The sequence below is a fragment of the Cnephaeus nilssonii genome, assembly GCF_951640355.1.
Source record: "Cnephaeus nilssonii genome assembly, chromosome: 3".
Lineage (NCBI taxonomy): Eukaryota > Metazoa > Chordata > Mammalia > Chiroptera > Vespertilionidae > Cnephaeus > Cnephaeus nilssonii.
In genome coordinates, this window is record NC_137074.1 from 80,784,378 (window position 1) to 80,800,327 (window position 15,950).

General features: G+C 38.1%; 1 protein-coding gene and 1 long non-coding RNA gene across 8 annotated transcripts in view; one reads left to right on the top strand and one right to left on the bottom strand.

Annotated features, from left to right (window-relative positions):
- The window catches only part of EPHA6 (EPH receptor A6), a 1,012,702-nt gene that overhangs the window by 198,722 nt on the left and 798,030 nt on the right, over positions 1-15,950 (bottom strand). For all 7 annotated transcript variants that reach the window (XM_079766996.1, XM_079766992.1, XM_079766995.1 and 4 more), the window contains one exon: positions 11,009-11,070. In XM_079766996.1, coding sequence (XP_079623122.1) covers positions 11,009-11,070 — 62 coding nt within the window. The remainder of the gene's footprint in view (positions 1-11,008; positions 11,071-15,950) is intronic.
- LOC307097097 overlaps positions 6,980-15,950 on the top strand; it is a 613,772-nt gene continuing 604,801 nt past the window's right edge. Inside the window, exon 1 of the long non-coding RNA XR_013813337.1 lies at positions 6,980-7,341. This is a non-coding gene — a long non-coding RNA (uncharacterized lncRNA). The remainder of the gene's footprint in view (positions 7,342-15,950) is intronic.

Below are 15,950 nucleotides of genomic sequence, written 5' to 3' on the forward strand. Positions count from 1 at the left end.
CATTAACCTACAAGGTCCCACTTCAGTAGTTTTACAACTTGGTTGCATATTAGACGCAAATGAGGGGATTGAACAAATATTGATGCATGCTATTCCACCCCCCAAAACTCTGATTTAATTTGTCAGGGGTGCAGCCTAGAAGCTCTCTAAATTAAAAGTTCTCTAAGTTAAGTGATTATATGTGCAGCCAAATTTTAGAACCATTACTTCAAGATTTGCGTACCTTTCTGCATCCAATGACTCTCTGACTTAATCTTCTAGCACCCTTTCCCTTACGTATAGTACACTACTCTAGCCATAATGATAGGGTGACTACATATTTTATATGCCAACTGCCAAGTAAAAGGGTCACTATTAATTATGAAGAGATGACATAATTAATAGTGACCCTTCTCCCGGCTACCAGCCCACCCTGCTCCTCCTCTGCATCTTCACCTCAGTTGGCAGCACCAGCTTCCACATATTTTTTTTTGCTCCCAAGCATCCTTTCTTGAGCATGTCTTGAGCTATTGTTCCCTTAAATCAGTCTGATCTTGTTTGCTTCTGTTAATTTCTCCCTTTTTATATTTTTTATTTATGGATGACACTCCTTGCTTGCTCATGTAATTAATGTATGTATATCTTTTCTCTCATGTCAAAGGATTTGAGGTGGGAGCAAGAGGCTGCAGCAGAACAAAATATGCCATCTTGAACTAAAACCACTGGTATTATATTTTTATATAACTGAATTTTATGCTATGATAAACAAATCCACATTCAACAAATGCTATAAAATAAAGGAATAATTTTGTATGGTTGACATATGATATCTCAAAGTTTCAAAATATTTTGTCTGTTTTTTTATAACTAATTGCTAGTTAATACTGTTATAAGAATGGGGGTTAAAAGATTAGGCACAAGCTGCTGTTAGGTGTCACTAAAAGTGTTTATGAAATCTGTATGTATAGAGGAGAAAGACCAACCAGGGATGAAGGTCAAGATTGCACTTATTTTACACTAGGAATGAAGAGCAATTGGAAAAGTTAGGAAAATCTGCACCCCAGGGAGGTCAGACTTCCCAGGCGGCCACTTGCTGTTCGAGTTTATTTTAAAACTAAAAGCAAACACGCAGTGACATACCCACGGGCACCCCTTCTCCACACACACCATTGCTCACAAACACACACACTTATCCAGACAATACGTATCTGGAAGAATGCCTATAAGGACCCCAAACAGTATAAGATTTATGAATCCATTGCAATACCACAGACAGCCACCACCACAGGCACTGGATTGTAATCCTGTGCTTAGTTTTGCTGCCACTCCTTCTCAAATGGTGTGGGAGACCGAAGGGACACTTCTGCCTCCAGGAGCAGAGTGCTCTTAGTGAGCGCTGGATGTCTCCCCTGCTATGCAGTGCACTTAGCCACTTCCTTTTCTGTGTTCGCAGAGGCCGCGATTATAAAATTCTACAAAAATAGTTTAAAAATGTTTTCGCTTTTGAGAATCTGAGGGATGTATACATATCTTTTATTTCTGCTTGCCATAGGGGATTAAGTGTCTGACAAAGTTTATAAAGCACTTTGAGGTTCTGGGGTAAAAGAGATGATTACAAAGAAGTGTAAGAATCTTAAAGAAGGGTAAAAAGAGAGTATCTGGTCCTCTTTCCCCCGTCATTTTCGTTTTAATAGAAATTCTATGATCAGAGGGGACACATAGATGGGAGATGGCAGTGGACTTATAAGAAGAAGTTATAAGTGATTCAATAAAAAGATAGAATTCATGATGTATTAGAACATGGCTTTTTGAGCCAGAGACTTGAGTTTGAATCCTCACTCTCTCCCATTTATAGTGTGTCAGGCATTATTCTATAAACTTTAAAATAATCAACTACTATATCCTTATAACATTTGTATGCAGTAGATACTGTTAATATTCCTATTTTACAGATGGGTAAACAGAGGCACAGAAAAGTTAGTCACTTGCTCAAGTCTTAGGCTCACACAACTGGCAAGTGGCAGAGCCAAGATAAGCTGAGAAAATATCTAATTCTCATAGTAGTATTAATGGTAGCTACCACCAATTGAAAAGTTACTCTTTTCCAGCCTCTATGGTGTCTTACATAGATGGTTCATAAGAGCAGGAAAATATTAGTTTTTAAATTTTAAATAATGAATTATACCACTCATAAATATGCAGTAGGATGTTTATAAGTAAATATTTTATTGATAATATATATTATCTTTTCTTTAAAACATTTTAATTAATTCATGATTCAGCAGGATAAAAAGTATATTTGAAGCTAACTTTTATTAATTTGCTTGTGGCAGTCATTTGATCCAGTTTTCAGGAGCAATTTAGATTGGGCATTATTTGCTTTTATTATGTGCTACATTGTTTGCCTTTATTTTCAGCTCTAGGATATAGCTGATACAAATATAAAGACCTCTCCCAAGCATCATTAGTTAATAATACCTATCTGATAAAAATGAGTTTTTGAATAAATATAATGGAAAGACATAAGTATATCTGCATTTGAAGTACCATAGGTGATCCTGATAAATTATTCCAAAATAGTTTGGCACATTTGCAGGAGCAATGAATACAAGACATAACATTATTTTATAGCTGAGAATGGCTACAGAAAATACAAACAAACAAATAGCTCATGTCCCCACACACCTATGAATTTCATTTTTCATTGTGTGAGGAGTATTGCTCTGTAATAACTTGACGATTTTGCTGAATTCAGCTTCTGGCATCGAATGTGGACATCCAGTCACAGAATAAATGTGTTATCACTGCTAATATTGAGAGCAGTTGAAATAAGAGGGCATGGAATCAAGAAAAAATACATGACAATGAGATCAAGAGAGAAAGGTGAGATGCACACAGAATTTGTCTAGATAACATGGAGCAAAAAAATGAACTGAAGAAACAATGCTTGAGACTGTTTATTCTCATGAAAATGAAGAAGAAAAATGATACAACACATTACAAGTAGCCAAAGTACAGTCAGTTTATAAGTAAGAAAAATGGCTGTGTCCTTGTAGATAGATATGTTTTAAAGAATACAGTGACATTCAAATATGTAACCTCTGCTGGAGATGAAAAACATTGACCTTAGTGATTATTTTTCATATTTTTTTTACTTTTTTTAAAAAAAATATTTTTTTATTGATTTTAGAGAGGAAGGGAGAGGAAGAGAGAAATAGAAACATCAATGATGAGAGAGAACCATTGATTGGCTGCCCCCTGCGAGCCCCCTATTGGGGATCAAGCTGAAACCCAGGCATGTGCCCTGACAATCAAACTGCAACCCCCTGGCTCCGTGGTCAAACTGCGGCTCGCGAGCCACATGCGGCTCTTTGGCCCCTTGAGTGTGGCTCTTCCACAAAATATCACGGCCTGGGCGAGTCTATTTTGAAGAAGTGGCGTTAGAAGAAGTTTAAGTTTAAAAAATTTGGCTCTCAAAAGAAATTTCAATCGTTGTACTGTTAATATCTGGCTCTGTTGACTAATGAGTTTGCCGACCACTGTCCTGGCTCATAGGTCGACACTCAACTACTGAGCACACCAGCCAGGCTCTTTTTTTTTTTACACTTAAAACCTATATAATTTATCAACCAATATTACTCCAATAAATTCAACAAAAATGAAAAACAACTTAATACTGATACCTTGTGTTTAACTCATAAGATCTATTTCTTTCTTCGGACATCCAGAAATGTAGATAATTCTTTGCCTATCCTAGGTTCATGAACATATTGTCCTATTTTTCCCCTCAAAGCTTTTCTTTTTCTAATTTAAATTCTTTATTGTTTAAAGTATTACATGAGTCTCCTTTTTCCCCCATTGCCCTCTCCTGGGCCGCTCCCACTCTCCAGCATATGCCCTCACCCCTCTACTGTCTGTGTCCAGTGGTTATGCTCATATGCATGCATACAAGCCCTTTAGTTGATCTCTTACCCCCTCACCCACTCCCTTGTGCCCCCCCCCCCCACCGCCTGCCTGCTCTCCCTTATAGGTTGGACAGGCCGTTTGATGCTTCTATGTCTCTGGTTCTAATTTTGTTCATCAGTTTATGTTGTTCATTACATTCCACAAATGAGTGAGATCATGTGGTATTTATCTTTCTCTGACTGGCTTATTTGCTTAGCATAATGCTCTCCAGTTGCATCCATGCTGTTGCAAATGGTAAAAATTTCTTTTCTTTTTTTTGCGGACCACTGGTGGTCCGTGAGGTCTGAAAGGTTGGCGACCGCAGATGGGCACCTAGGCTGTTTCCAAATGTTAGCTATTGTAAATTGTGCTGCTATGAACATAGGGCTGCATATATCCTTTCTGAATGGTGTTTCTGTTTTCTTAGGATATATTTCTAGAAGTAGGATCACTGGGTTAAATGGGAGTTCCATTTTTAATTTCTTGAGGAAATACCATATTGTTCTCCACAGTGGCTGCACCAGTCTGCATTCCCACCAGCAGTGCAGGAGGGTTCCTTTTTCTCCGCATCTTCGCCAGCAATTATCATTTGTTGTTTTGTTGATGATAGCCATTCTGACAGGTGTGAGATGGTACCGCATTGTCATTTTGACTTGCATCTCTCAGATAATTAGTGACTTTGAGCATGTTTTCATATGTCTCTTGGATTCCTGTATGTCCTCTTTCGAAAAGTATCTATTTAGGTCCGTTGCCCATTTTTTGATTGGATTATTTATCTTTTGTTAAGTTGTATGAGTTCCCTATAAATTTTGGAGATTAAACCCTTATCAGAGTTAACATTGGCAAATACACTGAGTGGCCAGATTATTATGATCTCTGAACGCATAATAATCTGGCCACTCAGTGTATATATATACTGTATATTCTCCCATGCAGTGGGCTTCCTTGTTGTTTTGTTGATGGTTTCTTTTGCTTTGCAGAAGCTTTTTATTTTGATGTAGTCCCATTTGTTTATTTTCTCCTTAGTTTCCATTGCCCTTGGAGCTGTATCAGTTAAGATACTGCTATGACAAATGTTTGTCATTTTGCTGCCTGTGGATTCCTCTAGTATTTTTATGGTTTCCTGTCTTATGTTTAAGTACTTTATCCATTTTGAGTTTATTTTTGTGTATGGTGTAAGTTGGTGGTCTAGTTTCATTTTTTTGCAAGTATCTGTCCAATTTTCCCAACACCATTTACTGAAGAGACTGGCTTGACTCCATTGTATGCTCTTGCCTCCTTTGTCAAACACTAATTGAGCATAATGGCTTGGGTCGATTTCTAGGTTCTCTGTTCTGTTCTATTGGTCTATATGTCTGTTCTTGTGCCAGTACCAGGCAGTTTTGAGAACAGTGGCTTTGTAGTATAGCTTGATATCTTGTATTTTGATCCCTCCAACTTTGTTCTTCTTTCTCAAAATTGCTGCAGCTATTCGAGGTATATATACATATTTTTATTCCAGATGAATTTTTGGAGAGTTTGTTCTAGGTCTGTGAAATATGCTGTTGGTATTTTAATGGGGATTGCATTGAATCTATAGATTGCTTTGGGTAGTATGGACATTTTAATGATATTGATTCTACCAATCCATGAACATGGTATATTATTCCATTTGTTTATGTCTTCCTCTATCTCTTTTTTTCGGCATCCTGTAATTTTCTGAGTACAGGTTCTCTAACTCCTTGGTTAAATTTATTCCTAGCTATCTTAAATTTTTTGTTGCAATGGTAAATGGGATTGTTTTTCAGTTTCTCTTTCTGTGAGTTCATTATTGGTGTATAAAAAATACATACATTTCTGGGTGTTAATTTTGTATCCTGCTACATTGCTGAATTTATTTATTAATTCTGGTAGTTTTTTGATGGAGTCTTTAGGGGTCTTTTATGTACAATATCATGTCATCTGTGAATAATGGACAATTTTACTTCTTTTCCTATTTGGATGCCTTTTATTTCTTCTTCTTGTCTGATTGCTATGGCTAGCACTTCCAATACTATGTAGAACAGGGGTGGGCATCCCTGTCTTGTTCCTGTTCTTGGGGAAAATGATTTTAGTTTTTGTCCATTGAGTATGAAGTTGGCTGTAGGTTTGTCATATAAGACCTTTATTATGTTGAGGTATGATCCCTCTATTCCCACTTAGCTGAGAGTTTTTATTAGGAAAGGGTGTTGGATTTTATCAAATGCCTTTTCTGCATAAATTGATATGATTATGTGATTTTTGTCTCTCATTTTGTTTATGTGATGTGTCACATTTATTGATTTGTGGATATTGTACCATCCTTGAATCCATGGAATAAGTCCCACTTGTTCATGGTGTATGATCTTTCTAATGTAATGCTGGATCCGATTTGATATAATTTTTTTGAGGATTTTAGCATCTATGTTCATCAGGGATATTGGCTTGTAATTCTCTTTCTTTGTAGTGTCTTTATCTGGTTTTAGTATTAGGGTAATGCTGGCTTCATAGAAAGAGCTTGGAACTGTGAATCCTTTCTAGAAGGATTCCTCTTGAATTTTTTGAAATAGTCTGAGGAGGATTTGTTTTAGTTCTTCTTTGAATGTTTGATAAAACTTCCTCTTGAATTTTTTGAAATAGTCTGAGGAGGATTTGTTTTAGTTCTTCTTTGAATGTTTGATAAAACTCCCCTGTGAAGCCATCTGGCCCAGGGCTTTTGTTTGCTGGAAGTTTTTTGATTACTGCTTCAATTTCATTGGTAGTATCAGCTATTCAGGTTTTTTTTGATTCTTTCGGATTGAGTTTTGCAAGAAGCTTGTATTTCCTAGGAAAATGTCCATTTCATCAAGGTTGTCTAGTTTGTTGGAGTAGATTTGTTCGTTATATTTTTTTACAATCCTTTGTATGTCTGTGGGGTCGGTTGTTACTTTACTTCTTTCATTTCTGATTTTGTTTATTTGAGTCCTCTCTCTTTGTTTCTTGGTGAGCCTGGCTAGAGGTTCATCAATCTTGTTTATCCTCTCAAAGAACCAGCTCTTGGTTTTTATTGATAACTAGTAGCCCATTTGCAGGAAGAATCCTGCAAGCGGCCGCTGCGGCCGCGTGCGCTGCCGCTGCTGCCATCGTTGCGGCCGCAGCGCCTGCACGCACGCGCCGCTGCCACCCACCGTGCTCTGCCCCGCCCCGTCCTGCCCTGCCCCACCCGGGCTTTCCCTCTGGCAGCCACCTTGCTTTCCAGTTTTCCTCCCTCTTCCTTCTAAGTTGTCTTCAGTCTTCACTCCTCCCTCCCTCAGCGTATGCAAATTAACCGCCATCTTGGTCGGGTAATTTGCATAGTCGCCCTGATTGGCTGGTGGGCGTGGCTTGGGCGTAGCGAAGGTGCGGTCAATTTGCATATTTATCTATTATTAGGTAGGATTTGTATTGTTTTTTTTGTTTCTATGTCATTTATTTCTGCTCTGATCTTTATTATTTCCTTCCTTCTGCTCACTCTGGGCTTTTCTTAAGGCTCTTTTTTTAAAACTATTAATGAATTTTGTTGTTGTATATGATAGCTTTTTAAATGTTAAAGATATTATAAATATACTTTAAAATATAACTTCACGGTGCTGTCTCAGCTCTGTTATTCTGTACCACTGCAGACACACCTTATTTTATTAGGCTTCACAGATACTGGTTTTTAAAATTGAAGATCTGTGGCAAACCTTTGATGAGCAGGTCTATCAGTGCCATTTTTTCAACAGCATTTATTAATTTCGTGTCTCTGTGTCACACATTGGTAACTCTTGGAATATTTCAAACATTTTCATTATTATTATATTTGTCATGGTGATTTGTGATCAGCAATATTTGATGTTACTATTGTAATTGTTTTGGGGTGTCATGACAAGTAAACATAATCAATGAATGTGTGTGTTCTTACGGCTCCATTGACCAGCGCGCCCTCTCTCTCTCTGTCTTTCCTTGGGCTTCCCTATTCCTTTTGACACAACAATATTGAAATTAGGTCAATAACCCTCAATGGCTTCTTAAGTGTTCAAGTGAAAGGAAGAGTCATATGTCTCTCACTTTAAATCAAAAGCTAGAAATGAGTAAGTTTAGTGAGGAAGGCATGTCAAAAGTGGAGACAGGCTGAAAGTTAGGCCTCTTGTGCCAGTTACACAAGTTGTGAATATAAATGAAAAGTTCTTGAAGGAAACTGAAAGTGCTACTCCAGTGAACACATGAATAATCAGAAAGTGATCCAGCCTTATTGCTGAAATGGAGAAGTTTAGTGGACTGGACAAAAGATCAAACCAGCTACCAGATTCCCTTAAACCAAGAGAGGTGAGGAAGCTGCAGAAGAAAAGCTTGAAGCTAGTAGAGGTCAGTTCATGAGGTTTGACGAAAGAGGCTGTCATCACAACAGAAGTGCAGTGCTGATGCAGAAGCTGCAGAACGTTATGTAGAAAATCTAGCTGAGATTATACACTAAACAACAGTTAATCTCCTACAACTTTCATAGCTAGAGAGGAGAAGTCAATACCTGTCTTCACAGCATCGAAGGGCAGACTGACTCTCTGGTTAGGGGCTCATGCACTGGAGACTTTAAGCTGAAGCCAATGCTCATTTACCATGCCATAAATCCTACGGTCCTTAAGAATCATGCTAAATCTTCCCCGACTGTGCTTTACAAATGGACCAACAAAGCCTGGAAGCACATCTGTTTAGGACATGGTTTACTGAATATTTTAAGTCTATCAAAACCTACTGCTCAGAAAAAAAAAGATTTCTTTTAAAATATTACTGCTCATTGACAATATATCTGGTTACCTAAGAGCTCTGATGAAGATGTACAATGAGGTTAATATTGTTTTCTTGCCCATGATTCAAGCCTTATTATTTAAGAAATACATACATGACTACTAGAGGCCGGTGCACAGATTCGTGCACCGGTGGGGTCCCTCAGCCTGGCCTGTGCCCTCTTGCAATCGGGGATGTCCGACATCCCCCAGGGGTGTAGAAGTGTGCGAAGCGGCAGGCGGCCAGGAAGGAGCCCAAGCCCCAGCCGGGTGCTGCACTGCTCCCACTCACCCTGGCCCCGCTGTGCCTGCCGCCTCCACTTGGTAGCGCTGCCGCCGAGGAGGGAGAGGCTTGTGCCACTGCAGCTGCGCTCGCCAGCCGTGAGCCCAGTGTCTGGTGCCCGTTGGTCAGCTGAGCGGTGCTCCCACTGTGGGAGCGCACTGACCACCAGGGGCCGCTCCTGCATTGAGTGTCTGCCCCTGGTGGTCAGTGTGCATCATAGTGACTGGTCGACCGGTTGTTTGGTCATTTGGTTGCTTAGGCTTTTATATATAGAGATAGCTGCCATAGATAGTGATTCCTCTGATGGATCAGGACAAAGTCAATTGAAAAGCTTCTAGAAAGGATTCACTATTCCAGATATTATTAACATCATTCATGATTCATCAAAATATCAACATGAACAGGAATTAGGAAGACGTTTATTCCAACCCTCATGGATGACTTGATGATTCAAGAGTTCAGTGGAAGAAGTAACTGCACGTGTGGTGGAAATAGTAAGGGAGCTAGAATCAGAAGTGGAGCCTAAAGGTGTGACTGAATTGCTGCAATCTCATGGTGAAACGTTAATGGATGGGGAGTTGCTTCTTATAGGTGAGCAAAGAAGTGGTTCTTGAGATGGAATTTACTCTGGGTGAAGATGCTGTGAAGGTTGTTGAAGTGACAACAAAGGGTTTATAATAGTACATAAGCTTAGTTGATAAAGCAGTTGGCAGGGTTTGAGAGGATTGGCTCTGGTTTTGAAAGAAGTTCCACTGTGGGTAAAATTCTATCAAACAGCATCATATGCTACAGGGAAATCATTTCTGCAAGGAAGAGTCAATAGTTGTGGCAATCTTTATTGCTGTGTTATCTTAAGAAATGGCCACAGTCACCCCAACCTTCAGCAATCACCACCTGATTAGTCAGCAGCCATCAACATCGAGGCAAGACCCTCCACCAGCGAAAAGATTAGGACACTTAAGGCTCAGATGATGGTTAGCATTTTTAAGCCATAAAGTACTTTTTAATTAAGGTATGTACATTGTTTTTGTAAACATAATAACATTGCACACTTAATAAACTATGGTATGGAACCAAATCCACAATATCTCTTAGGTATGCAAGTATGTAAAACAAAAGATTTTTAAGATATACCATCCTATATAATAAAAGGCTAATATGCAAATCGACCAAACAGTGGAATGACTGGTGGCTATGATGTGCACTGACCACCAGGGGGCAGATGCTCAACGCAGGAGCTGCCCCCTGGTGGTCAGTGTGCTCCCACAGGGGGAGCGCTGCTCAGCCAGAAGCCGGGCTCACAGCTGGCGAGCACAGCAGAGCCTCTCCCACCTTTGCAGCAGGCAGACATCCCCTAAGGGGTCCCGGACTGCGAGAAGGTACAGGCCGGGTTGAGGGACCCCTCCCCCCAGTGTACGAATGTTGTGAACCGGGCCTCTAGTACTGTTAAGAAAAAGCCAGTTTAAAAAGTACTTTAAAATTTTTTGTTCCAGAAAAAAATCTCTGCTATTTTTTTATTCTTTTTTATTTTGCTTTTTGAATAGTCAGCCCAATGAAATTGAGAGGAACAAAGTTGATTAAACCCATTTTTTGAAATCAATTCGAGTCATTGTTGATCAATAAACATCAATTAAGGGGTTCAGCATTACAGATAATGCATAAAACATACTGAATAGTTAAGTGTGATAAAAAGAAATGAATGGCTATATGAAGTAACTGAGTTTCATTGAATCTCTTTATAACATTATTTGAAATATATATATTAGCATGGCAAGTGAATTTATAAGAGAAATAAATTATGTTATTATGTGTACATACTGCCCCTTTAATAACACTCTAATACATCACAGTATGAGAGAAATGCACCCTAGAGAAAATGCTGTTATTCTTCATAGAAAAATCCATGAGTCATATTATGCAACAATTAATTGATGATAAATGATTTAATTCTAGAACTCAGAATAGCTTATTTAAATGCCATCAGAAAAAAACAACAACAAAAAAAAACACCAAAAACCCTTACCCGCAAAAAGGAGTCTAGGGATCCATTCTCCATATATTCCACCACAATCATAACTGGCCGGCCTGCAAATAGAGCAAGGGAACACACGGGATTAGAGCAATCACAGAAATATGTGCTGCAGTTAGAGATTTCCAGCTGTGGCAGCTAAACTATTTGTATTTTATTAATAGGAATTTCATTTTCCAACATGCTTCTATAAAAGTATTCATACTACACACCTCTCCATTTCTTTATAGCATTTTTTTTTTGAGTTCATAAAAGGAACATGAATTACAATATGAATTACAAAGGAATTAAGCACTTCCTTTTCTAAAGCCCGGCAATCACTCCTTTGTTAAGGTTATGTTCCTTTTGTCCTGAGCTTTTCCTTAAAAGATAATCAACAAGCTGAAGTCAGGGTTTGAATAGTTACTGTAGCTGCTTTGGCAATTGTGCTACACCTTCTATAGTGGTGCAGTAATCAGGGCCGAATTACATCAGACTGAGCATTTCCGAAATATTCCTAAGGCAAAGCAGAAAAGAGAAATTCATAAATTCTCTTTAAGAAATGATAAACCATCGGTCATAGTCTGCTTTTAAAGGCTTTTAAGTAGAAAAATGCCAGTAGATTGATGAATGCTACCAAGTTGGTGGGATCTGTAATAATTCTTGATCATCTCTTTATTGGACATAGATTAGATCAACAGAACAATGATGGCAGTTCATGAAAAATAAGTAACTCTGATTTCATAGTCTAGTGCAGCAGCTAAAATCAGAAACTGAACATCATTTCTTTTATATCATATCTATTTGCAGTTGTTACAGTTCCTAATACCCCTATTAGGGAGCATATTTGACATAAGTAACTTTGATTTGTTTCAAAGAAAATAATCTATTTGTTCTGCTCAATTTCCCGAGTTTAAAAGATAAACTCATTTCAGATGAAGGGAAAATGTTATTTACTTGAAACAAACATGTATGACATATTTACTTTTTACTTCTATATTTCTGGCTTCTCATTGGAATTTTTAGCAATTTAATCTGCACTGTGCACAGTTTTTCCTCATGAGGATAAAGATCTGGGAAGAAATTATGTGTACCGATCATGGAAAAATTAGGTCTCATGTTGTAAGTCATCTCCCTTTTACAGGTCTAAGCCTTGTGGGTTAGAAAGGGTGATAGTAACAAATTAGAACAATGTCTGCAAATGCTAGATTTTTACAGTTGAATCTGTATTTTAAAGAAAGATGTGCCAAAGGTTAAATGTAATAATAAAGCTCCCAGTTTATCATGCATAGAATTAGAACCCAAAGAAGACATCCATTTTGTTGGATCTCTATAATGTCCCCTAAAGTCATTAATTTCACCCAAATACAGATAAAGAACTTTATCAGAAAATATTGAGGTCAAATGAACTGTCAGCACTATTATAATCAGTGGCCTAGAAAATCAGGTTTTACATCTGAAAGTTTGTAATGAAATTTTTTATTTGACTATTGATTTCAAAGAGCTTAGAGATTAGGAGCCTGATGTAAACACTTGGTTAGCAAGGTAGGGAAAAATAAAAGGTCATCTTAATATATAAATATAAAAATTCTGAGACCAATATACCAGTTTGATGTATAATGGATTATGGATGTTAAGAGGAAATGTTGGGTTAGTACAACGACTACTTGAGTTTTTCTGCCCATAGTCACAACCATTCAATCTACCTTGACCGTTGCTGCTAGAGAAACATATTTGATTTTTTAAAAATAAAATTTAAAAAATATTTATCCTCTCCCTAAAAATGTCAGTCTTATTAGAATAAAAAGAGTTTGCAAGCACTTCACTGATATTGATACATACTATTATTATCCCTATTCCACAGAAAAGAAAATTGAGGGCTAGAAAGTTAAATTACTTGCCTAAAGTCAAACAGCTAGTAAGTGGCAGTACCAGGCAGTCAGTCTCAGCTCTTAACCTTCATGCCGTGGTGCCCCTCAGACACTGTTTATAGATCAAAGCCGTAAGCCTCTGTCAGCCAATCCTTATCTCTCCTACCGGCCTGATCGTGTCCTGATCCATCAGTTGTCATTATCACCTGTCCTTGTTCATTCCTGTCTCCTTCTGCCTTTCCTTTGTGTATTCCCCTGCCAGGATTACCTCCCAACTTGCTTCTCTCTCTACACATCTCACCTCACAGCTCCCCACATTGTATACACTGCACCTGTTCCCTGAGAGTCTCCCACAGCGATATTTCCTACAGCTGCATTCCCATCCCATCTTTGTCTGCACTCTGACAGGTGCCTGGTTTATCTTCCCGTAGCTGCTCTGTATCCTTATTCACGGGGTCTCTCAAGGCCACCTCCCATGCAGCTGAGCAGCGTAGGTGCTTCATAGAAACAAGTCGGTTTTTCCCATCAGTTTCACAATTCCGAAGAAAGTAACCCTGGAGTATTTCAGCAAGATTTTGATTTACATGAATACAAAGTACTTTGAAATTAGTTCTATCTATAACTCCTTGGGAGATACTTTATGCAATCCTAAAATTCATCAGTGACAAGTTTAATCTTCTCATTAAAGATAATAAAGAGTCCAATGAAGACTCCCTAGGTTTCTCGTGAATTAGACGTTTCACACCTGAGCTGCATCTTTTGTATTTTGTCCCGGAGCATCAGTTGACAGCAGCTGTTGTTAAACTAAGGCGTTTTTTTTAGAATATGTTGGCATCTAGCCTACAATTTGTTTTCTAGTGGTTTCTATAGGGAAGTTAGTTACACTATGAAGATTACAAGCAACTTTACAGCTCATGGTTACACTTTATAATCAAGAAAATAGATAAGTCTAAGGGAAATCAAGGAAATTAGGACAGTATTCTTCAAATACCTGATCAGGTGAGAGAAGTCATTGGTAACAGTGTTTTTTCTGTCTTATTTTTTAATATGTAAAAAATATATATTGCATTGTTTTTGGAAAATACATTTAGAGGTGATTAATTCTCTTTTTACATTTTAAAAATATTTCACTTTTTTTCTTTTTTACAATTTTAGCCACTTACTCCAAGTGCCTCACATCACAGAATCAAATTAATACTTGCATTGTACTGAAATCAATGGACAAATCCCAGGATTCTTGATTCAGTCAAATCTCAAAATCCACAGATGTTTTTAGAAGCCTCATCAGTTTGATTTAAGAGATTTTCAAAAATATTTCTACAACTCACACAAAAAGCGAATTTTTTTGTTTTTTCTTCATAAATAGCCCAGGAATGGCTATAGATATTTTAAACAGCATTGGAATCAATATACTATAAGAAATCACTTATTTATATTCTGAACACAATGGATCGTAAGATCCCATGTCATTTTTTTCTGTTGTAGAGAACAATAGTTTTCTTTAATTGGAACTTTTATGAACTACTAACTAATAAATCTTTTTCAAATTGACAGCTTCCCAGTACTGAAGCTGATTTAATGTAGGTGGTGTTAAGAAACCATGTGATGATGAGACTATAATTTCTTGTGCTATTGTTAAAGAAAACAAAAGAAAAGGCATTTTTTTTTTAATCTTGGGGAAAATATTTTCTGAGTGAATTATTTTTTTCTTTTTTGCTTTAGCAATGATTTGTGAAAGAGGGGATTACAGAGATTTAACATTTTCATAGAAATAATAAATTTGTGCTGAATGTAGTATTCTGTATCAGCTTGGAGTTTCTGATGTGCAGTCAGTAATATCAAGAATCAAAACAAACTCAACAATCCAAAAACTCTATTACATATTTACAGCAATTCTAGTTTATTTAACATTATATTGTGTATATATTTTGTCTACCAGGTAATAAAATTTGTGGTAATAACTTGGATTGTCAGATTGCTGTATTCCCTCCCCCAAGTTGCAATTCAGTACTTTTAAAGCCAGTTATTTAATCTATTTCTACCTCCCCTGTTTCTGCTGTGGAGATAGAAAATTATAATCTCAAATGGATTCGATAATAAATGAAATAATTTTCTTACCCCTTTAAGGCACTCAGAAGATATGGGTGATATACATTTGCACAAAATCCTATCTAATAAAGAGGGAATATGCAAATTGACCATCACGCCATCACAAAGATGGCAGCGCCCATAGCCACAAGATGGCAGTGCCCAGTCCCCTCAGCCCCACCAGAGTCCCCCAGTCCTTTCAGCCCCGCTGGGGGAAGAGAGTGACAGGCGTGTAGGCAAGCCTCAGATGTCGGCTGCCCAGCCGCCCAGGGCTGCCTGAGGCTCAGGCAAGCCTTGGATGGCAGCTGCCCAGCCACCCAGGGCTGCCTGAGGCTCAGGTAACCAGGGCCAGCTGAGGCTTGTGCTGCCGGCAGTGGCAGCAGCAGAGGTGTGCTGGGGTGTCGCCTTCCCCTGATCGCTGGGTTGCCTCCCAGCCCTGAGGGCTCCCGGACTGTGAGAGGGGGCAGGCCGGGTTGAGGGACCCCCCTCCAGTGCATGAATTTTCGTGCATCGGGCCTCTAGTAGAATATAATAGACAATTGTTTTTATTCACAAGATAAGTACTAAAACTGGGGAATTATTTTCTCTTATACTCTTGCCTGGTATCAGATCATGTCCCAAATGAATCTTTTCTTCAGTGAGTTCAATGCAAACTTTTAATATATTTTTGAGATCGATAGACAATACTAGTAGTGTGGCAAAGGCTTGGGAGCAGTGAGTGCAAGGAGGAGGGTGGTCAATGGGGGAAAAACACACACACAAAAAGCCAAAGCAGATATCTGTAATACTTTCAACAACAAAGATAAACTTAAAAAATAAAATATTTTAAATACTAGAATAAATAAATAAGTAAGTTTCTTTTCCTCCTATATTCCCATTTGGATTAAACATTACCATCTATCTAGTTACCCAGGTTTGAAACCTTATTGTAATACTGAACTTCTCACTTTATTAAACCCCTGTTAGTCCATAAGTTATTAAGTTGTGCTAAAATCTAT